This window comes from Strongylocentrotus purpuratus, unplaced genomic scaffold, assembly GCF_000002235.5.
Source record: "Strongylocentrotus purpuratus isolate Spur 01 unplaced genomic scaffold, Spur_5.0 spur5_scaffold_1, whole genome shotgun sequence".
Lineage (NCBI taxonomy): Eukaryota > Metazoa > Echinodermata > Echinoidea > Camarodonta > Strongylocentrotidae > Strongylocentrotus > Strongylocentrotus purpuratus.
Genome location: NW_022145594.1, coordinates 18,766,986 through 18,789,482, shown reverse-complemented (window position 1 = coordinate 18,789,482; position 22,497 = coordinate 18,766,986). Strand labels below are relative to the sequence as shown.

Below are 22,497 nucleotides of genomic sequence, written 5' to 3'. Positions count from 1 at the left end.
TATGAGACTACTCAACACGTGCACGATATCTATCAGGTCCAAATAGATATAACAATTTACCAAATATATCAGTAGACGGTTTCTCAGAAAACTTTGTATCATCACGTATTAGTCAAAACATATTCTTTCACTTGATTGGTAATAAGAGCTACCATTTCATTTTTTGAGAGGGAGGCGTTTTCAAAACTGATCTTTGCCTTTAAAGATACTGTCTCCCTTTTGCAGCCAACATCAAATTCTGTAGAACTTTGCAGGAATCATGAATATGTCATGTATGTCCTTTTTGTGAAATTTAAACGTTAGCAGTGTCCTAATATTCAAATTATGCAACGAAATCCATTTACTTGCTAGACTTCACTGTCAGACACTATTGAGTGACTGACTGGCCTTTTCTCTTCATTGGTAATAACATACATAAAATGAGCTGTAGAAGGTACATGAGCATTTTTCTACATCAATAACCCACTTCTTGCAATGACCAACATTTAACTGATCGAATCTATGCATGCGCAACATAAAACAAACGACCATTCGTTACAATGGTCTGAAAAATCAGACTATTAATTACTGGCTCTATAGCTCCTAAGTCGATTCGACAACTAATAGTTGTTATTTTACCACTTAAAGACATTTTCAAACCCCCTTTTTTGGGGGGAAGTTCTAAATTAGTATTATCTTTCAAAGGCTGTTGGAATTTAACCTTTGCATTTTTTTGGCCTGCAAATGGGACATACATGTAGTACCTTTAAGGCTAATAGCCAATCGGTCTAATATCAAATAAGTCTACAACCCATTTGGTCTATTGCTCATTTAGTCTAATGTCCAGTCGGTATAATTCCCAGTTTGTCTAATGACCATTTTGTCTACTATCCATAAGGTATAATAATCATTAGATGATTATCATTGTGTATGATAGCATAATTATCATACCATATGAAAAGTATAATTTGAGAAATAATAGTATTGAAATTATGCTCATTCTTTTTGTGATGTCGTCTGTTTGGACAAGATTGGTTCATATCGTGACGTCATTAAAACATCAATATCTTTCTGGTGAATCTCTTGTTTATCCCAGATGCTTTGTATTTTTATAAATCACCCACTGTGCAATCAACCTAAAACTTGTACGATGGCCATCTGTCAGCTTACCACTTTCTAGTGAAACGTTATTTGCCATATTTGTGATTTTCTTTGAATGGGTACTTTCAGGCACAAAACTGTACAGCGCAGATAAAAAGGAAAACATGTGGTAAACTACTGCTGTATACCCCTGTATATGTGAACAAGCCTTTATGTATTAGGCTCTGTGAGTACAAACATACATAATACATATATGTATAATCTAAATAAACTCACCCATTGAAGAAGTTGGGGAGGATGGGGAGGTCTTCCACTTTAGCTTGAAAGGCATCGACGTACCCTGCTTAGAGTCTTCATGTGATGCCTGACTTTCATGTTTAACTGTGATCTGTACATATGGATACATCTCTGAAAGTTTGTTGATGTCAGTTTGAGACAACGGGCATTCCACATTTAAGAACTTGAGTTCTTGAAGCGAACTCTCTTCCCTTGTGCTATGCGGTGGATGACTGATACTCTGAGGAATGTCAACATTACACCTGTCAAATGTCAGGACAGTTACTTCTTCGAGTTCATTTGACACAAGATGCATTAGGTCAGCCATTGGTACAGCTGATGATGCATCTTCAAGTTGTAGCTCATAACCTGAAGATGTTCGGGACCACTTAGCAGAGGCAAACTCTGCACCTCCTAGCTGCACCTTCTTTGCCTCAACAAACCTCAAACGTGGACTTATCACATGAAATACATAAAATATACTCGTTAATGTTTCAAATCTGTGGCGATTATCCGTTCCAAATGATTCAAGATGGATTTTGGTCAGATGTAGCATCTTGCATGATGTAATTTCTTTGCCTGACTTGTTCGATGGACATCTTCCAAAGCCTGATAACACCAGTGATACGATATTTGGACAGGAGGTAGAAATATCCATTAACAGGTTGTCTGTAGTGATATCATACCTCCCCTCAAATCTTAATTTAAGCTCCCTTAAGGATGATGATGAATAGACCTCATGAGAGTATGCTTGATCGGATGGAGAATTTAGAATCCCTATTTGCATATCTAGAATCTGTGCATCTGGAAACAAATTACCGACCTCCGATAGTGTCTCCTGGAGATTTCCAAGACAATACAGGGACTTAATGCAAACTGTGATGACAGATCTCATAGGCACACGCATATGCGTAGACATGAGGGTAAATGGAAGTAGACGTATCGTGTGGAAATCAATGGAGAAATGCTTTACTGTCGGACACAATGGAGCCAGTATGGATATGTCATCTCCGAGGAAATAGGCATCCCTTAGTACAAGATGAGTCTCATCATCGATGCTCATCCACTTGATTACATGTAGCTCCAGTCCAGCATCACCCCTAATAACAGTGTTCCGCCCAGATTTCTTGCCTGAATAAAAAAAAGACAATAAAAACAACCCATTTTTGTGGCCTCCCAAATCTCAGGAAAGTACACTATACAGCATTCTTTAATAAATGTTTAAAATATTGCGGTGAGCCTGAGGTAATTGATATGAAGACAAAAAAATAACACAATCATATAATCTATCTAGCATATCTTTCTAGTTAATAAATGCCGTTCATTCCACATAAGATGTTTACCAAAATGATATTTTGTAAAGACTATTTCAACAAGCACTATGATAAATTTAATCTAAAATGGGGGTGTCTAGATCAGTACTGTAAGAGTTAAAAGACCCCTCAAAATATTTTCTTTCTCTTTTTATCCTGATCTCAGTTATGGCTCCATCAAACACATGTTGTAAATTAAAAGACTTTATAAAAATATATCCATATTTTACTGAATTACTGAATGTTGTAGATTGACACTACATGTACTTTGCATGATGTAGACACCACATATTAAAGGAACAATAGGAATTAAGTAACTTCGTGACTTGATGGCATCATGATAGCTTTATGTTGTACAGTTTAATAAATTTAACTATAACAATATATAATAATAATAATGATAATAATAACGGTAATAATAATACAAATCATTATCATACAAATATCAATAACCATATGTATATGCCAACGGATGCTCAAGGTGCCTAGAAAGTCCTATTATAAAGTACCCTGGCTTCAGCCAAGCTGCCCTAAAGCACCGGTGCAAAGAATAACTTCCAGTATAGGGTTTCCATTTACCACAAGTGAAGAGTGGCAAATTTTAGATTCATGTATTTCCAAAGCATTTTAGTGCTGCGACTGGACTTGATCCCTAAACCATGCGAACCATATCCACTAAACTCCTCTACTATGATGATGATCATGCAAACATGGACAGGTGTATGTCTTCATATTGAACATTCGTACACACAGGCTGGCATATTTTTATTCCAAATGTCCTAGATACTGCCTACCTGTATTTTTGAGAACACGTTCATCCTCAAGTTAGCCGCCTTTACATGAACTAATTCAATATTTAACTCACATGTACTCCTTTATTCAGTGTCTGACGGGAGATGAAAGTGGATAAATTCTTTATAAAATGCTTGAAAAGGCATATAATATATTTTCAGGCAAAATATACTATTTTGTGCGTGTTCTCAGAAGAAATTCCTGTCATTTGTATTTCTTTTTTTTAGAACATGTTGTAAACCAAATTGGGAGAAAAGGGGAAAAGACCTACATGGTCATACAGTATGCCTGTTTAATAAAGAAGTTTTTATTCATTTCGTTAGCTTGAAATAAAAAAAATTATTAGATGATTTTAAAGCCATAACAATGCAATACATGTTACATGACTGTAATGCTTTTTAAAGGGTTTCAACACCATGATTTTCGCGTAATGATATTGAATCTTATCTGATATTTGTTTACGTACCTCCTCGCCTCAGCCTGAAAGATGATGAGCTACGCACATCTTGTAAAACCAGTCTTCGAGTGTGCCGTAGAACTCCTGTTAACTATGAAATGTAATAGGAAAACATGAAAAGTTCTCATAAGATATTTCTTACTCTACAAAGAGCCTAATTAATGTGAATTTACATTATAAACAGCATTATTTTGTCAACTTTCTCTTGGATAATTCCAAGGCAGATGGGCTAGAACAGGGTTCTTCAACCAAAAGAAAAGCAAAATGGAGGAAAAGGACCTCAATCATTTTAATGTATTAGGCGTAGATGCCTGCCGTGTACAATTTATTATCCATGACTTTCCTCGATGGGTTCATCACATCATACAGCATATTGTTTAATTAATGAGTAGGTAAAATACATGATTTTTCACATAAATGCATTTCCTATTTCCGATAGAAGATGCATTTCCTATTGAGCTGTTGCGAACAACCTCAGGGCGCCTGGGGGGGGGGGGCATTCAGGTGCCCCTACTATGATTTCATATTGGTCGGCATGACAATTATTTTTAGTAAAGCACACTTCTACATGTCTTTAGAAATAAAATCATCTCACTATAGTCTGATGCTCTTAAAATGTTATGTTAAATTTGGGCCTTTAAATCAAATTTTGGATACCTGATACATATTTGGTCATCACAACCTCATACCTATAATGTACCGTTGTATTTTGATATGGAAACAGATTTTCTGTGCTCCGATTACCTCAGAAAATAGTTTCAAAGAGGTCCTCTACTTTTGTGAGTAGCCGTATCAGGACAATCAACCCCTGGAAATTTACCCCTGGAAAACAATTACCCCTTCCCCCTGACAAATAAATTTGCTTTTCTTTGGATGTGTTTAGATATGCCTACATAATGGACATAGGAAGATACAAAGAATCAAATTTTCTTTAGCATACCAACATAATAAATGGACTTGGGCAACAATGATCGATGGCTACAAGTTATAAATACAACCCTTGAGTGATTGTAATGTTTATTTTGTAGATCTGTATCATCATATGAAAAAAGTTCAGGAAGGATTTAAAGGTATTTATAAAGCATGGGATCAAAATATAATGTTTTGACCCTAAATCTCCCCCCACAAAGGGGATATTGAAGGTATGGGGAATTAGTGTTTTGGAAATATGAAACCTTAGAAGAATATATCTTTGGAAGTAACCCCTATACGATCATATATCTAAACATTGTGCCGGGTATCTAGGTACCAAAAGAGATCATTGTTTTCTACGGGGAAGACTGATTTTTTTTTGACAAAGTAGATTACACAAGCTTAACAACCAAATACATGGATTAGGCAGCAACGATAGATGGCTACAATTAATTTGTGCATACAAACCCCGAATTCTATAGTTGCGGATCCAGACGACTCTTGGTCGGCTGTCTTGCTTATCTGAAAAGAGTTAAGGAAGAATTTAAGAGCATTTATAAAGCATGTGATCCCAACAGGACATTGTGACCAAAAAGAGGGTTGTTTTGGAGTTGTTTCCCTAAGGGGAATTTAAAGGTATGGGAAATCTGTTTTGAAATATATAAACCTTCGGAAAAATAAACATTTGGAAAGACAAGTAACCACTATATGATCATACATCTAAATATTGTGCCTGGTTTCTAAGGACCAAAAGAGATCAATGTTTTCCATGGGAAAGACTGGTATTTCTGACCAGGCAGACTACACAAGCTTTATTCCTTCTTATTATTTACTGTAGCTTTCACAGCTTTTTAAGTGAAGGCATTTTATAAAACCATAATCATGGCAATGAAAAATCGTGTCTGTTTATAAAGTAAAAGGTCATGTTGAGTATAAACTTGGACCCAAAGTAAGAAATGGAATTGAAAGTTTCAAGCACACAAACCTTGGATGGGTCAGCCAGGTTTGTAGTTGAATCACCAGACCTATTTCCTCCTTTCTGCTTGATCGACTAAAAAATAAATTAAAGCATATTTACATTAAAATGTAGCTTCTTTCCAAGTACGAGTGACAATTTAAGCATTTCAATGTCCACTGGCAGAGGTCAAAAGTTTGCTTGTCATAATCTCAGAAAGATACACATGGAAAATGTAGGTTTTAATAGTGTAACATAAATTTCATTGCCTCACAAATATAATGTTCAGAAGTTCAGACATCTCCAAAATCTACAAATTTAATTCAATTCGCACTACACGGGTATGGATATTTTCAGATGCTTCTCCAACTTGAAAAGTTGTATAATCAATAAAGCCTTTCTTCTATGAACCAAACATAGAAAGTTGAAAATAAAAATAGTTGGTGTTATCTGGTTCCATTTACATACCCTGACGTGTACAATTTATTATCCATGACTTTCCTCGATGGGTTCATCACATCATACAGCATATTGTTTAATTAATGAGTAGGTAAAATACATGATTTTTCACATAAATGCATTTCCTATTTCCGATAGAAGATGCATTTCCTATTGAGCTGTTGCAAATAACCTCAGGGCGCCTGGGGGGGGGGGGGGCATTCAGGTGCCCCTACTATGATTTCATATTGGTCGGCATGACAATTATTTTTAGTATAGCACACTTCTAAATGTCTTTAGAAATAAAATCATCTCACTATAGTCTGATGCTCTTAAAATGTTATGTTAAATTTGGGCCTTTAAATCAAATTTTGGATACCTGATACATATTTGGTCATCACAACCTCATACCTATAATGTACCGTTGTATTTTGATATGGAAACAGATTTTCTGTGCTCCGATTACCTCAGAAATTAGTTTCAAAGAAGTCCTCTACTTTTGTGAGTAGCCGTATCAGGACAATCAACCCCTGGAAATTTACCCCTGGAAAACAATTACCCCTTCCCCCTGAAAAATAAATTTGCTTTTCTTTGGATGTGTTTAGATATGCCTACATAATGGACATAGGAAGATACAAAGAATCAAATTTTCTTTAGCATACCAACATAATAAATGGACTTGGGCAACAATGATCGATGGCTACAAGTTATAAATACAACCCTTGAGTGATTGTAATGTTTATTTTGTAGATCTGTATTATCATATGAAAAAAGTTCAGGAAGGATTTAAAGGTATTTTTAAAGCATGGGATCAAAATATAATGTTTTGTCCCTAAATCCCCCCCCCCCCCCACAAAGGGGATATTGAAAGTATGGGGAATTAGTGTTTTGGAAATATGAAACCTTAGAAGAATATATCTTTGGAAGTAACCCCTATACGATCATATATCTAAACATTGTGCCGGGTATCTAGGTACCAAAAGAGATCATTGTTTTCTACGGGAAAGACTGATTTTTTTTAACAAGGTAGATTACACAAGCTTAACAACCAAATACATGAATTAGGCAGCAATGAAAAATTATGCTGCATTATTGTAGAGCGCTTAGAGACTTCTGACAAAGTAAGTGTTAGGCGCTATATAAGCACTGCAATTATTATTATTATTATTATGATAGATGGCTACCATTAATTTGTGCATACAAACCCCAAATTCTATAGTTGCGGATCCAGACGACTCTTGGTCGGCTGTCTTGCTTATCTGAAAAGAGTTGAGGAAGAATTTAAGAGCATTTATAAAGCATGTGATCCCAACAGGACATTGTGACCAAAAAGAGGGTTGTTTTGGAGTTGTTTCCCTAAGGGGAATTTAAAGGTATGGGAAATCTGTTTTGAAATATATAAACCTTCGGAAAAATAAACATTTGGAAAGACAAGTAACCACTATATGATCATATATCTAAATATTGTGCCTGGTTTTTAAGTACCAAAAGAGATCAATGTTTTCCATGGGAAAGACTGATATTTCTGACCAGGCAGACTACACAAGCTTTATTCCTTCTTATTATTTACTGTAGCTTTCACAGCTTTTTAAGTGAAGGCATTTTTTAAACGATAATCATGGCAATGAAAAATCGTGTCTGTTTATAAAGTAAAAGGTCATGTTGAGTATAAACTTGGACCCAAAGTAAGAAATGGAATTGAAAGTTTCAAGCACACAAACCTTGGATGGGTCAGCCCGTTTTGTAGTTGAATCACCAGACCTATTTCCTCCTTTCTGCTTGATCGACTAAAAAATAAATTAAAGCATATTTACATTAAAATGTAGCTTCTTTCCAAGTACGAGTGACAATTTAAGCATTTCAATGTCCACTGGTAGAGGTCAAAAGTTTGCTTGTCATAATCTCAGAAAGATACACATGAAAAATGTAGGTTTTAATAGTGTAACATAAATTTAATTGCCTCACAAATATAATGTTCAGAAGTTCAGACATCTCCAAAATTTACAAATTTAATTCAATTCGCACTACATGGGTATGGATATTTTCAGATGCTTCTCCAACTTGAAAAGTTGTATAATCAATGAAGCCTTTCTTCTATGAACCAAACATAGAAAGTTGAAATAAAAATAGTTGGTGTTATCTGGTTCCATTTACATACCCTGCCGTGTACAATTTATTTTCCATGACTTTCCTCGATGGGTTCATCACATCATACAGCATATTGTTTAATTAATGAGTAGGTAAAATACATGATTTTTCACATAAATGCATTTCCTATTTCCGATAGAAGATGCATTTCCTATTGAGCTGTTGCGAATAACCTCAGGGCGCTTAGGGGGGGGGGGGGGGCATTTAGGTGCCCCCTACTATGATTTCATATTGGTCGGCATGACAATTATTTTTAGTATAGCACACTTCTAAATGTCTTTAGAAATAAAATCATCTCACTATAGTCTGATGCTCTTAAAATGTTATGTTAAATTTGGGCCTTTAAATCAAATTTTGGATACCTGATACATATTTGGTCATCACAACCTCATACCTATAATGTACCGTTGTATTTTGATATGGAAACAGATTTTCTGTGCTCCTATTACCTCAGAAAATAGTTTCAAAGAGGTCCTCTACTTTTGTGAGTAGCCGTATCAGGACAATCAACCCCTGGAAATTTACCCCTGGAAAACAATTACCCCTTCCCCCTGAAAAATAAATTTGCTTTTCTTTGGATGTGTTTAGATATGCCTACATAATGGACATAGGAAGATACAAAGAATCAAATTTTCTTTAGCATACCAACATAATAAATGGACTTGGGCAACAATGATCGATGGCTACAAGTTATAAATACAACCCTTGAGTGATTGTAATGTTTATTTTGTAGATCTGTATCATCATATGAAAAAAGTTCAGGAAGGATTTAAAGGTATTTATAAAGCATGGGATCAAAATATAATGTTTTGACCCTAAATCTCCCCCCACAAAGGGGATATTGAAGGAATGGGGAATTAGTGTTTTGGAAATATGAAACCTTAGAAGAATATATCTTTGGAAGTAACCCCTATACGATCATATATCTAAACATTGTGCCGGGTATCTAGGTACCAAAAGAGATCATTGTTTTCTACGGGGAAGACTGATTTTTTTTTGACAAAGTAGATTACACAAGCTTAACAACCAAATACATGGATTAGGCAGCAACGATAGATGGCTACAATTAATTTGTGCATACAAACCCCGAATTCTATAGTTGCGGATCCAGACGACTCTTGGTCGGCTGTCTTGCTTATCTGAAAAGAGTTAAGGAAGAATTTAAGAGCATTTATAAAGCATGTGATCCCAACAGGACATTGTGACCAAAAAGAGGGTTGTTTTGGAGTTGTTTCCCTAAGGGGAATTTAAAGGTATGGGAAATCTGTTTTGAAATATATAAACCTTCGGAAAAATAAACATTTGGAAAGACAAGTAACCACTATATGATCATACATCTAAATATTGTGCCTGGTTTCTAAGGACCAAAAGAGATCAATGTTTTCCATGGGAAAGACTGGTATTTCTGACCAGGCAGACTACACAAGCTTTATTCCTTCTTATTATTTACTGTAGCTGTCACAGCTTTTTAAGTGAAGGCATTTTATAAAACCATAATCATGGCAATGAAAAATCGTGTCTGTTTATAAAGTAAAAGGTCATGTTGAGTATAAACTTGGACCCAAAGTAAGAAATGGAATTGAAAGTTTCATGCACACAAACCTTGGATGGGTCAGCCCGTTTTGTAGTTGAATCACCAGACCTATTTCCTCCTTTCTGCTTGATCGACTAAAAAATAAATTAAAGCATATTTACATTAAAATGTAGCTTCTTTCCAAGTACGAGTGACAATTTAAGCATTTCAATGTCCACTGGTAGAGGTCAAATGTTTGCTTGTCATAATCTCAGAAAGATACACATGAAAAATGTAGGTTTTAATAGTGTAACATAAATTTCATTGCCTCACAAATATAATGTTCAGAAGTTCAGACATCTCCAAAATCTACAAATTTAATTCAATTCGCACTACATGGGTATGGATATTTTCAGATGCTTCTCCAACTTGAAAAGTTGTATAATCAATGAAGCCTTTCTTCTATGAACCTAACATAGAAAGTTGAAATAAAAATAGTTGGTGTTATCTGGTTCCATTTACATACCTTGCCAACCTTGACCTGCTCTTTAGGCCTCCTAGCTGGATCGTCGGCCATCTTCGAAGTGTACGAGATGACCTGCATGGAGGATACAAATAGTATTCAGCTCGACAGATAATGGTAAAATTTTGGACTATTATTTCTACCAGGAAGAGCACTTGTCAAGCAAGAAGATGCAGTGACTGTCCTAATCTTATTTTTGCCTTATTTCCAGTAGTTTAAAGGTCCTATGTCCCATTTGCAGGCCCTCAAACTGAAAAAGTTAAATTCCAACGGCTTTTGAAAGATAATACTAATTTGAACTTCCCTAAAAAAAAACTTGAATTGAAAATTCTTTAAGTGGAAAAATGACGACTTTTAGTAGTTGAATCGACTTAAGTGCTACCAAGTCAGGAAGTAATAGTCAGATTTTCAGACCATTGAACCGAATGGTCGTACGTTTTGTGCCGCGCAAAGATTCAAATAGTTTAATTTTGGCCATTACAAGAAGTGGGTTATTGATGTAGACAAATGCTTATGTACCCTTTACAGCTCATTTTATGTATGTTATTACCAAAGAAGCCAATCAGTCACTCAATAGTGTCTGACAGTGAAGTCTAGCAAGTAAATGGGTTTCCTTGCATAATTTGAATACTAGGACACTACTAACATTTAAAATTCACAGATAGCACATACATGACATATTCATAATTTCTGCAAAGTTCTACATAATTTTATGTTGGCTGCAAAAGGGACATAGTATCTTTAAAGGGAAATCCACTTTGGGAATCCACTTTGGAATCAAGTCGACGTAAACAGAAGCATGCAATGTATAAAAATAAGAGAAGCAGGGCAGTGACATCCTGTTTGAGAAAAATCAAAAAAATGTACTCACTTCTTAACAATGTTCTGGGTTTCAGAGTTGCCATTGATCAAACACATATCGGCATTATATATCATTATGGCTCAAGGCATGGGCGCACAGAGGATTTGTTTATTTGGGGGACCGGGGTAAAATGCAATAAATTGTTGAAAAGTTATTGCATTTTCTGTTTTTGTTTATATTTATGGAAACTGCCCCCTACCCTAGCCCCCGCTGCGTACAGTCATGGTTCAGTGACAAAGCAATGGCCTCGTAACTGTGAGGTCCCAGGATCAAAACCGTGTCGATGTGCTATATTAGTGCCTTTTTGTGGGGCATTAATCCTCATTACTGTCATTTATGACTTAATGGCGTAGGTCCCCTAATTTATTAGCACATTAGCACACACATGCTAATTAGCCGTCACACAAAACAAACACTCGCAAATTATTATCGCAAACAATCTGAGAATGTATACTATTACTTAGATCTATTAGGAATAAATCATTGTCAAAATCATTCCATAAATTGGGGTAAAAATAATTATTCCACCTTTATGACCAACAGTGTATGTCAGCCTTTATTCTACAGGTGAACAAAACAAAAAGGTCCCCTAGTTGATAAGCATAGTAGCATACACATGCTTTAGCAGTCGCGCAAAACACACATTGGTAAATTATTATTCAATAAAATCTGAGAATGTATACTATTATCTAGATCTATTATTTTAAAATTATTTTTAAAATAATTCCATCAATTGGGGTAAAACAAAAATATTCGAACTATATGAGCGACAGTGTATTTGTATAAATCACCACATATGTAGTTGACCTAAAAGATATGTAGTTGACTTGTAGGCCTACGATGGCCATTTGTTAGCTTACCACTTTTGAGTGATACGTTATTTGCCATATTTGTGATTTTCTCATATTAAAATGGAATTTTTATCAGCGGTGAAAATGAGGCACCTCTTGCATCTGATAAGGGGCAAACACCAGAGAGGAAGCAAATCCACTAATGAGAACCAAAAATGGGCATGTATTACAGAAAATGAGGCAACAGAGGCAACAGTCTACTCATGACGTTTTACTGTTCACTTGGAATTTACTCAAGTTGCAATTTCTCTTTCCAGAAGTAACACTTGAAGCTCTTATTTTGAATACAGTATACAGTCACATGAAACACCTTACATCAAGTATTTAGAGCAGCTTATGTTTTGGTGATTGGTATATTTCAAAATTACTGCAAGGAATCATGACAAAACAAGGCTTTATGACTTCCCAACAGGGTTAACAGAAAATGAACAAAACAAACATGACTACCAAACTAATCTTCATAAACCAGAATGAAAATTAACAAAATAAACATGATTACCAAACTATTCTTCAAAAACCAGAATAAAAATTAACAAAATAAAATGACTACCAAACTCCTCTTAAGATACCATAATGAAAATCAACAAAATCAATATGACTACCAAATTACTCTTCATAGTAAGGAGTGTATTGTCAACGCTTAGGAACTACTCTTTAAACTTTTGACAAGCGACATTTTTGACTAAATGAAGATGTATTTTGGATAATATGAAACAATTCCTTTACCTGACAAAGCATTATAATTGAAATTGTCAGCTATAATGGATATCAACAGTTTGCAAACTATATTTACAATGATATAATTCAAAGATAAGGCAATATTATCAATTCAGTATCTCGGTTCATAAAATTTCAAAAGATTGGGTCATAACCCTCCACGTACTAGCTACCTTTGCACGTGAGTGATATTTCACGTTATTGATGAAACCCGTTTTGAACCTGGAACGATTTGAGGCAAAATATGCCCCTCCAAAACTGTCTTGAAATCTTGTGAAAATTTTGAAAATTGAAGAAAATTCGCCAAAATAACCCACATCTGATCAATGTCAAGCTTCTTTTTTTTTTAAATATATAAAACATAACGTTACCTCACTGTTTCACTGTTGTGATGAGGACCTCTCTACTATCAGCTAGTGGTGTTGTATTACAGCGTACATGTTGAGTGTATGCAACTAACAAGAGAGGCGCAGTGCGTAGTGTAGCTCCGCATTACACATGGATCGGTGCACAAAATAAACATTGTTTAAAAAGGAAGGAATGATATGAATGACCACCTCACATGTTCAAAGTTCAAGCTTTCAAGTATTCAGGTGTTTTTTTAGTTCGGTGGTTGGTGTACAAAACTTAGCTTTGGTAATTTGGTAAATAATATTTTAAGGAAACCCTGAACTACCAAGACTTTCGCAAATAAAATCACAAATACTCATGTTTTGACCTAAATTTGCGATGTTAATTAGTCCCGATTCCGTAAAAGTCGGTAACATAATGTAGATAATTAAATTTTTTATTAATTAGATTATGGTGGTCAAGGTTTCTTCAAAATGTTATTCACAAAATACTATTTTTATTCAAAAGGGCTGCTACTTTGGACGCCCCCTCCGATTACGGGGGGTCTGCTACAAATACTTTAAAAAAATGAAATATTGTGTAGTATGATAACATCTTTCACAAAAAAGTGCTTAGTTTGTGGTGTAGTGGCAGGCAACTCAAAAAATAAGCATGATATTTGAATTTGGCCCTCCGCTTGTTGTCTATAATAGCATTACGTGTAATTATTATGAAATACGGGTTTTTCTTCATTAACAGGTGAGCAGCGCTAATGTTAAAGGTAAAGACCAGGGCCCCGTTGCATAAAACTTTTAACGTAGCGTTAAGCCCCTAATTTAGCGGTAAGTCCAGAAACAGCGTTAAATTTAAAGTAAGCGTTAACTTTCCATTGCATAAAGAGTTAACGTAGTTTTTTAGCGGTAAGCACTTCAGAAACAGCGGTAACTTTACTACAGCTATGAAGGTAGCGTTAACTACCATCAATCAATTACGGTAAGCCTTCATTCCAAGATGGCAGCCATACTACATGCCATACAGCACGCCGCTGCTCTCCGGAGAGAGAGGGTATTTCGCGATCGGAGGCATCCCTTGGACCTATACGACGACGAACAAATGTTCAAGTTGTATAGGTTCAGCAGGCAGGGATGCCTCCACCTGATCAACAGACTATCCAGAAGGATCCAACATAGTACCCGGAGAAACCACGCATTACCACCAAGCTTGCAGGTTTTCGTCGCCCTTCGTTTTTTCGCCACCGGCTCTGTGATGGACTGCACTAGCTGCATCCATGGCATCCACATCTCTAGGCCTACTACATCTAGAACGGTGCGGAGAGTCGCTCTAGCCCTCGGCGAGCTCCGGGACGAGGTATTTATTCATTTTGTTAATGTTTTTATGGCATGAATATGATCCATTCTTAGACTTTAAATCCTGAATTAATTATGTGAATGTGATCATTTCTTAGGTCTAGATCTAGAACACAGATTTTTACCAATATTCATTCCTTAAAATATAGATCTATACCCAGTAAAGTGTTCATGAGGCAAAACCCCATTTCGGTAGATATAGGCCTTAATTCGAGATCTTTTATCCATAAATGAACTTTTTAAATAAGTTCTTTCAAGTCTCGATTTACAAAAAAAAATGGCCCTGTCGTTGCTATGGAGTCCGTCTACCGTCTGCAGCTAGCCCTGCACCCGCCGAGCGACACCCGACTGGCGTATCGGCTGCGATGGCACCGCAATTTTCCCCATTTACTCTTGGAAGAATCTTAATTTTCTCATCCTTATACCAAAAAATATTTAGATGACTAATCTAGATCAATTAAACGGCTTACGGATATATATCAGGGTTACTGAAATCAAATTCACGTAACAGAGATTTTATACAATTGTTGTTAAAGTCACTGTAGTCTCCACCCAAATGCAACGAAACTATTTTTTGCGACCAGTCCCACATGTGGAATTTCATGTAAGGCACGAAGATTCTGTACTTACCCGAAGGTTTTGAGTGACCGAGTCACAAACTTCGAGTTGGTTTAACACTATAGCATAATAATTTGTCAACACGGTACTGAAAAGGTACTCACAAAAGTTTTGAAATATACACGAACGTTTTTTTGTAAAATTGTTCACCTCTGCTGATCGCAGGTATATCTAGAGGCTTGGCCTTAGCTCTCTTTACATCTCCCGACGATCCTGCGCGCTGCATCGAATTAAGCGTGTAGCGAGAATTATCTAAAGTTAGACACTCAAAATTTTGTTGTGAAAATGAAAGACGGCTATGGTGTTGTCAATTTGTTTTCTTGATCGTGCATATTTTTTTTTCATATGATCGTGTCTATACCAGTTGTTTCGAGACGTTTACCAAATGATGAATATAAACACTTTCAAACTCCTTACTACCTAAAAAATCCATCTTTTTAAGAAGAAATCCAGACGTTTTTTTTTTAATTGATAAAACAAAATTAAAGAAATGAAACGGCTGATTTGTAATAAAAAATGGGCCATTAAATATGATAAAGGATACATAATTAAAAAGTTATCTTGGATTAAAACACGTGATATGGCATCATAGTGGGAGTTTTTTCTAATTTCATCAAATCACTGCTGTTTATATAATGTCTTATTTGAACTATATCAATAATTGAACATGAAACACTTGATTTATTACCTCCCCCTGAAAAAAATTCCCTTATCATAACAATTCGTTATAGTGAATTGACTATGATGAGAAATAGTACTATACAATAAAACATCACTGGTATATCAAATTAGATGAAAAATCATTCACTTTTTTTGTTGTTGAATATTAACACTATTTACAGTCTATGAATTTTATTATGTTCTTATAAAAGACCAGTTGGAGAGCTTTGATTGAACTAATAAGTTGTATAGCTTTATTGAGGCTCTATGTCAGTCAGACATCTTTGTAGGCATCCCCTGTACAAGTACTCATTGTTTCATAACATGACCTGGCATGAGTCATGGGTTGCAGGTCATTCTATATTTAGTTATACATGCTAGTCTGTATTTGCAGACTCTGTTAAACTACATGTAGCTATCACTACACCTCCCTTCTTTAAAAGAGGTTTACATATACATATATAAAACTTCTTAAACTGTACAGAGTGACAGGGTGGACTACCTGTACACTCGCGACTGTACTAGGGCATTATTCTGTCCCTTAAAGCTGGAGTACTGTCGCTTTCAAATATATAACTTATTACGCGACAGTCCATATCTTTCAAGGTTGCGATTCGCGAAACTGGAATTCTCCGTTGAGGTTGAGTGATATCTGTTGATTTCTGTAATCAAAGTGACTAATTGAATCCGGTTATATTTTTAAACTATAACATGCAAATATATATATCATGCTCATGCAATCCTGCAGTTATGTTTTAAAGTCCAAGTTGAACTCTGTAACTATAAACTATTTAAAAAACGCGAAAGTCTTTCTCTGTAGTTCGCTTTCATTTATTTACAAGTTCAAGCGATCTGGCGGTTTAATAACTCGTCCGCTTCTGGTTCTGGTTGATGACGTAGTTGAGCTTTCTTCAGATGCTGGTTGCTCTGTAGCTTCTGCAGTGTCATCTAGCTCGAAGTCATCCTGTGTTGGTAGTGGAATAGACTCGGCTTGTTGTATGACGTGGGACTGGCCTGAGGTGACGTCTGTTTCTGCGACGTATCTCTCCTGTTTCTGTCTCGATCTGGTATGATCTGTTTCGATCCTGGACAGACCTGACAATACCACGTTTCGACCAGGTGTTGGTTTTCATGTCTTGGAGTATGACATGATCTCCAGGCTTTAGCTTTGACAAGTCTCGAGCATGTTTGTCGAATCGCTCTTTTTGCTTCACCTTATGATCCTCCTTTCTTCCCCTCACTGATCGAGTATTGACCTGTTTTGGTCTGGACATTAGGCATGAAGTACAACTTAGGACCATTTCAGTGATGTCTGTGTTGATTCTGGGCCAATAGATGACTTCTCTAGCACGTTTCTTACACTTCTCGATGCCTAAGTGTCCTTCATGGATTTTGTTTAGCATGAACCTTCTCATCGTAGTGGGAACCACTATTTTGCTGCCTTTGAAGATGATGCCATCTGCTTCAGAGAGTTCACTCCTGATGTTCCAGTATTCCCTGACTCGAACTGGACATTGCTGCTTCGTTTCCGGCCAACCATCTCTGATGATGCCTAGCAGCTCTTGCAGTTGATCATCTTTCTTTGTCTCTTCGACAATCTGATTTCGTTTGTTCGATGTAACTGGCATGCTCTTGACAATAGCATCTACGTAGACTCTGATATCTTCCTCAGTTTCAGCATTCAACTCAGCCTTTGGATCTACTGCTCTGGACAATGTATCAGCAGTATACATGTACTTTCCAGGCGTGTACAAGACCTTGAGATCATATCTCTGTACCCTGATGAGTAACCTTTGAATGCGTAGGGGACAGTCACCCAGTGACTTTACAAACAGTGGAATAAGTGGCTTGTGATCAGTCTCCACTTCTACTTGTTGTCCATAGATGTATTGATGGAATCTTTCACATGCGTATGTGATTGCCAGCAATTCTTTCTCGATCTGTGCATATCTAGTCTCTGCATCAGTCATTGATCTAGATGCATATGCGATCGGAACCCAATCTTGATCATATTGCTGTAGTAGCACTGCACCAATACCATCCTTTGATGCGTCTGCTGACAGCTTGGTTGGTTTCTTGCTGTCATAGAAATGTAGGACTGGCTCTTGTATCAGAGCTTGTTTCAGCTGATTCCATGCATCCTCTTGTGCATGATCCCATGTCCATACATTCTTTTTGTCTAGTAGATGTCTCAGCGCTGCTGACTTGGTCGACAGATCTGGAATGAACTTCCCTTGGTAATTGATCATACCCAAGAACCGTTGGACATCTTTCCGACATTTCGGTCTCTCAATGTTCAAGATAGCAGACACTTTCTTTGGATCAGGTTGAACTCCTTGATCACTGATCAAGTCACCAATGAATGTGAGCTTCTTGACATTGAACTCGCATTTGTCTTTGTTCAACTTGAGATTCATTTTTCGCACAATGCTGAGAACCTCTCTCAATCTGTCATCATGCTCCTGTTGGGTAGTTCCCCATACAATCACATCATCCATCATTGTGTTAACTCCCGGAATATGTGCAAACAGTTGGTGCACTATCTTGTGATAGACTTCCGGAGCACTACAAATACCAAAAGGTAGTCTCAAGAACTTGTACCTTCCGTATGGCGTGATAAACGTACAAAGTTTGGAGCTTTCGTCATCTAGTTGGATCTGCCAAAAACCACTAGATGCATCTAACTTGCTGAAGTATTTGGCTCCTGCAAAATGTGCAGTTATTTCAGCTCTTGATGGCAATTGATAGTGTTCTCTTTTGATTGCTCGGTTCAGGTCTCTTGGATCTAGACAGACCCTGAGCTGACCGTTCTTTTTCATCACCACCACGAGAGAAGAAACCCAATCAGTTGGCTCATCAACTCGTGTGATTACGTCCATTCGTTCCATCTTATCTAACTCGTCTTTGAGTTTATCTTTAAGTGGAAATGGAACTTTGCGACATGCATGCTGAACAGGATGTGCATCCTCTCTCAATGTGATGTGGTGTTTACCAGGAAGACAACCTAGACCTACAAACACATCTTGATAGTCTTGAACTACACTTTTACCCGTTCCGTGTTCAGTTTGTTTCTCAACATGATACACCCGTTTCACCAGATACAAGTCTTCACTCGTCCGTAATCCTAACAAAGGCTGACGATTTCCAGGAATGACTAGACACGGCACATTGCGTTTGATCCCTTTGTACTCAACTTGTACACAACAACGACCTTTGACCGGGATATCTGTCTCATAATAACCTGTCAACAACACTTTGGCTTTCTGTAGCTTTGGTTTTGGTTTCAACTTGTGAAATACTGTCTCAGGAAGAAGATTCGCCTGAGCACCAGTATCAACCTTGAAGTCAACCGGCTGGTTATTGACTAGTAGATTAACTATCCATTCATCCTTGGATTCTTTTGATTCAACAGAGCAAATCATGAAACCTTCTGAATTTACCTCCAAGTGCTGCAGTTCATTGACCTTGGCTACTGGGGTTTTACAACATTTAGCAAAATGATTCTGCTTACCGCACTTCTTGCATGTTTGACCTTGTGCGGGACATTTGTCTTTGCTATGTCGGTTTCCGCACCTGCTACATGCATCACGTTTAGTACGACCTTGAGGTTCTGACCATTTTGACTTTGAACCAGGAAATTTCTTCTTAGTCTTGCTGAAAGAATCTACCGGAATTGAAGCGTTTTCCCCTGCGGAACTCAACGCTTGTGCCTGCGTTCGAGTTTGTTCAGCCGCACGACATACTTGCAACGTTTTAACCAATGTAAGATCATCTTGCCTCAACAAACGTTCTCTTAGACCATCGTCTAAAATACCACAGATAATTCTGTCCTGGATAAGACTCTCTTTCAACATGGAAAACTCACATGACTGAGCACGACTCCGCAATTCTGTTGCGTACTGATCAACACTCTCATGCACTAACTGAGATCTTGTGAAAAATCTATGTCTCTCATACGTTAGATTACGTTTCGGCATGCAATATTCCTCATATTTGTTCAACACTTTCTCAAGCTTCATGCTCTCACCCTCAGCAAATACAAACGTATTATACAATTCCAAGGCAGCATCGCCAATCACGTGTAGAAGCATTGATGTTTGTAACTTTTCATCTTTTTCAGACATTCCTGAGGCAACATTGTATAGAGTGAATTTCTGTTTAAATCTTCTCCAGTTCTCGGACATATTTCCCTTGAAGTCGAGTGGAGGAGGTTGACTGAGATTTGCCATTTTGTTTCTTAGCCTAGTGTAATCACTCACATGAACAGCATAACAATTAGCTTTTTCTTTTTGTATCTTTGCAACAATTACTTTAAGCTCAACTATTAACTTTCACTGAGTTATCCTGTATGTTCATGTCCCATATATGTCACGCTTACTGCCCGTTATACTGGAACTGGCCCGGCACAGAACTATGCACTCCAATCCATACAACGACAGCGCTAACTATTATGGACATAACTACATTCACTGGACATACACTTAGACTCTAATCATCTCTCACATCACAAAGAATTGGATTGAACTGGCCTGATTTCAATGATTCCTCCATAGATATACTGCAGGCTGGGTTGCTCAGCACAAACACTGGCTGCTAAGTTCTGACACCATATTATGTTCTTATAAAAGACCAGTTGGAGAGCTTTGATTGAACTAATAAGTTGTATAGCTTTATTGAGGCTCTATGTCAGTCAGACATCTTTGTAGGCATCCCCTGTACAAGTACTCATTGTTTCATAACATGACCTGGCATGAGTCATGGGTTGCAGGTCATTCTATATTTAGTTATACATGCTCGTCTGTATTTGCAGACTCTGTTAAACTACATGTAGCTATCACTACAAATTTGAACATTGCCAAAAGTGTGACATATATGAATACAATTTAATACATATTTACTCTTTACCAACAGGTGATCAAGTTCCCGGAAACCATGGAAGAAGTCAGAACGGCACAGGTCGATTTTTTCAACCTCGCTGGAATGCCCAACGTTGTCGGGGCCGTCGACGGGACTCACGTTGAACTGCATGGGGCTCCCCTTCTAGACGACGAGTACATCTATACTAACCGAAAGGGCAAGCACTCCATAAACGTCCAGCTTATTTGCAATGCGAGGTACAAGATAACCAACGTGTGTGCAAGATGGCCTGGGAGCACTCACGACAGCCGAGTATTGAGGGTATGTGACGGTTTTATCAGCATCTCTGATCACTATTATCATCACTGCCAATATCATGATTATCATCCTACTCATCATTGAAATCATTATCACCATCATCATTATCATCATCAATCATCCATTAAGCCTATATTAGTAATTTTAATTTTTAATTTAAACAAATTAATGTCACATTGATATTAAAGAAATATTAAAGTACAATGTAATGTCTGACATCTTTCTCAATTTGTTTGCTATGGACTGAGAGAAGCCCAAACTGTATTTGTTTTGTTTTGTTAATCACATTTTGCAAAGATAATAATAATGATACATTTCTTCATAATTCAATACACAGAACAGTCGCATTGCATGGAGAGCGTTTCGCAGACGGAGAGCTACCTGGCATCTTGGTTGGAGATTCCGGCTACCCCCTCCAGCCTTGGCTAATCACCCCACTACGGGACCCACAAGGCAATGCTGAAAGAAATTACAACAGGCAAGTACTCAATCCATCACGTTCACTCAAATCTTTAAAGTGTTACAAATAATCAGAGAGCCTTTCAATGATTAAAAGTGATGGAATGTATCAGTTTAATAACATAATACCAACTATATTTGTACAAAGTACATCTCAAAATTTGCACATAGATCATAATACCATATACTTTATATACATTTATAAATTATGTTCATTTGAATATAAATAATGTATAAATTAAAAAAGATAAATAAATATTTAGATCTTATAATAGTATATAACTATATTGGTACAAAATGAATACAATTCTAGTTTGAGTCTTTGTTAAGGATGTAATAAAGGAAGAAAAGGTCTTGGCAAGATAATAGCATATATTATATCGATATTTACAAATGCTTTTTCTTAAAGGGTAAGTTGGGTTAATTAAGATCCTGAGAGATGTAGCATGTACCAAAAATTGATTACTACAGTGTTGGATTATTATTCATTATAATATTTCTGACTACTATGTATACAGGGCACACTGCAGAACACGTGTCACCATAGAACAATTGAATGGGCAATTGAAAAACAAATTCAGGTGCCTGATGGGACAAGGGATCCAGATGTCTGCACCAAGAGCATGCGACATCATAATTGCCTGTGCCGTGCTCTTTAACATCGCCAAAGACCTTTTCTCTCCGTGCCTTTCTCTCACTCTATCACATACCAATCTCTCGATCAATTGGTTTAATATGCCGTACATCTTTCTTTCTCTCAGGTATAACTTAAATACGCATCAAAAGACAAATATTGGAGAATGCATGCACTAACTTTTATTTTGTTTATTCACTGAGCTAATTGAAAATGAAAACATAAACACTCATATATTTAATTTGCCAGGATAACATCCTGAATAAAACAAAATAAAAGCAATACAAAATTAAGTTGATGTATCTCATTTAAACCATTTTTACATTAAATATATAGAGAATCCTGGAATATCGATTTGGTCCATGAACAAAGATTACAAAAAACAACATTGTTTTAATAATTGACATTTATAACTGA

At 36.7% G+C, this 22,497-nt stretch overlaps 3 protein-coding genes across 4 annotated transcripts in view; 1 reads left to right on the top strand and 2 right to left on the bottom strand.

The window, feature by feature from the left end:
• LOC105444689 overlaps positions 1–15,598 on the bottom strand; it is a 29,428-nt gene extending 13,830 nt beyond the window's left edge. For both annotated transcript variants that reach the window (XM_030977776.1, XM_030977777.1), the window contains exons 1-10: positions 15,257–15,598; positions 10,411–10,482; positions 9,974–10,039; positions 9,457–9,510; positions 7,945–8,010; positions 7,429–7,482; positions 5,816–5,881; positions 5,299–5,352; positions 3,928–4,009; positions 1,357–2,487 (exon numbers count right to left, since the gene is read on the bottom strand). In XM_030977776.1, coding sequence (XP_030833636.1) covers positions 1,357–2,487; positions 3,928–4,009; positions 5,299–5,352; positions 5,816–5,881; positions 7,429–7,482; positions 7,945–8,010; positions 9,457–9,510; positions 9,974–10,039; positions 10,411–10,461 — 1,624 coding nt within the window. In that variant the 5' untranslated portion in view covers positions 10,462–10,482; positions 15,257–15,598. The remainder of the gene's footprint in view (positions 1–1,356; positions 2,488–3,927; positions 4,010–5,298; positions 5,353–5,815; positions 5,882–7,428; positions 7,483–7,944; positions 8,011–9,456; positions 9,511–9,973; positions 10,040–10,410; positions 10,483–15,256) is intronic.
• A 445-nt stretch (positions 15,599–16,043) lies between these two features.
• Positions 16,044–20,041, bottom strand: LOC115921265 (uncharacterized protein K02A2.6-like). Its single transcript, XM_030978576.1, has one exon. It carries the CDS (start codon positions 20,039–20,041, stop codon positions 16,772–16,774), a length of 3,270 nt encoding a protein of 1,089 aa, XP_030834436.1. The 3' UTR covers positions 16,044–16,771.
• Positions 20,042–20,714: 673 nt separating this feature from the next.
• On the top strand, positions 20,715–22,121 carry LOC105444160 (putative nuclease HARBI1). The gene is made up of 3 exons (XM_030977774.1): positions 20,715–20,990; positions 21,325–21,465; positions 21,965–22,121. The coding sequence occupies exons 1-2, from the start codon at positions 20,745–20,747 to the stop codon at positions 21,448–21,450; spliced, it is 372 nt and encodes a 123-aa protein (XP_030833634.1). The 5' UTR covers positions 20,715–20,744; the 3' UTR covers positions 21,451–21,465; positions 21,965–22,121.
• Positions 22,122–22,497: the final 376 nt, after the last annotated feature.

Coding starts and splice junctions, on each gene's coding strand:
- LOC105444160 (XM_030977774.1), top strand. CDS start 20,745: ATGGAAGAAGTCAGAACGGCACAGGTCGATTTTTTCAACCTCGCTGGA. Junction 20,991..21,324: donor ACGACAGCCGAGTATTGAGG/GTATGTGACGGT, acceptor TTCAATACACAG/AACAGTCGCATTGCATGGAG.
- LOC115921265 (XM_030978576.1), bottom strand. CDS start 20,041: ATGGCAAATCTCAGTCAACCTCCTCCACTCGACTTCAAGGGAAATATG.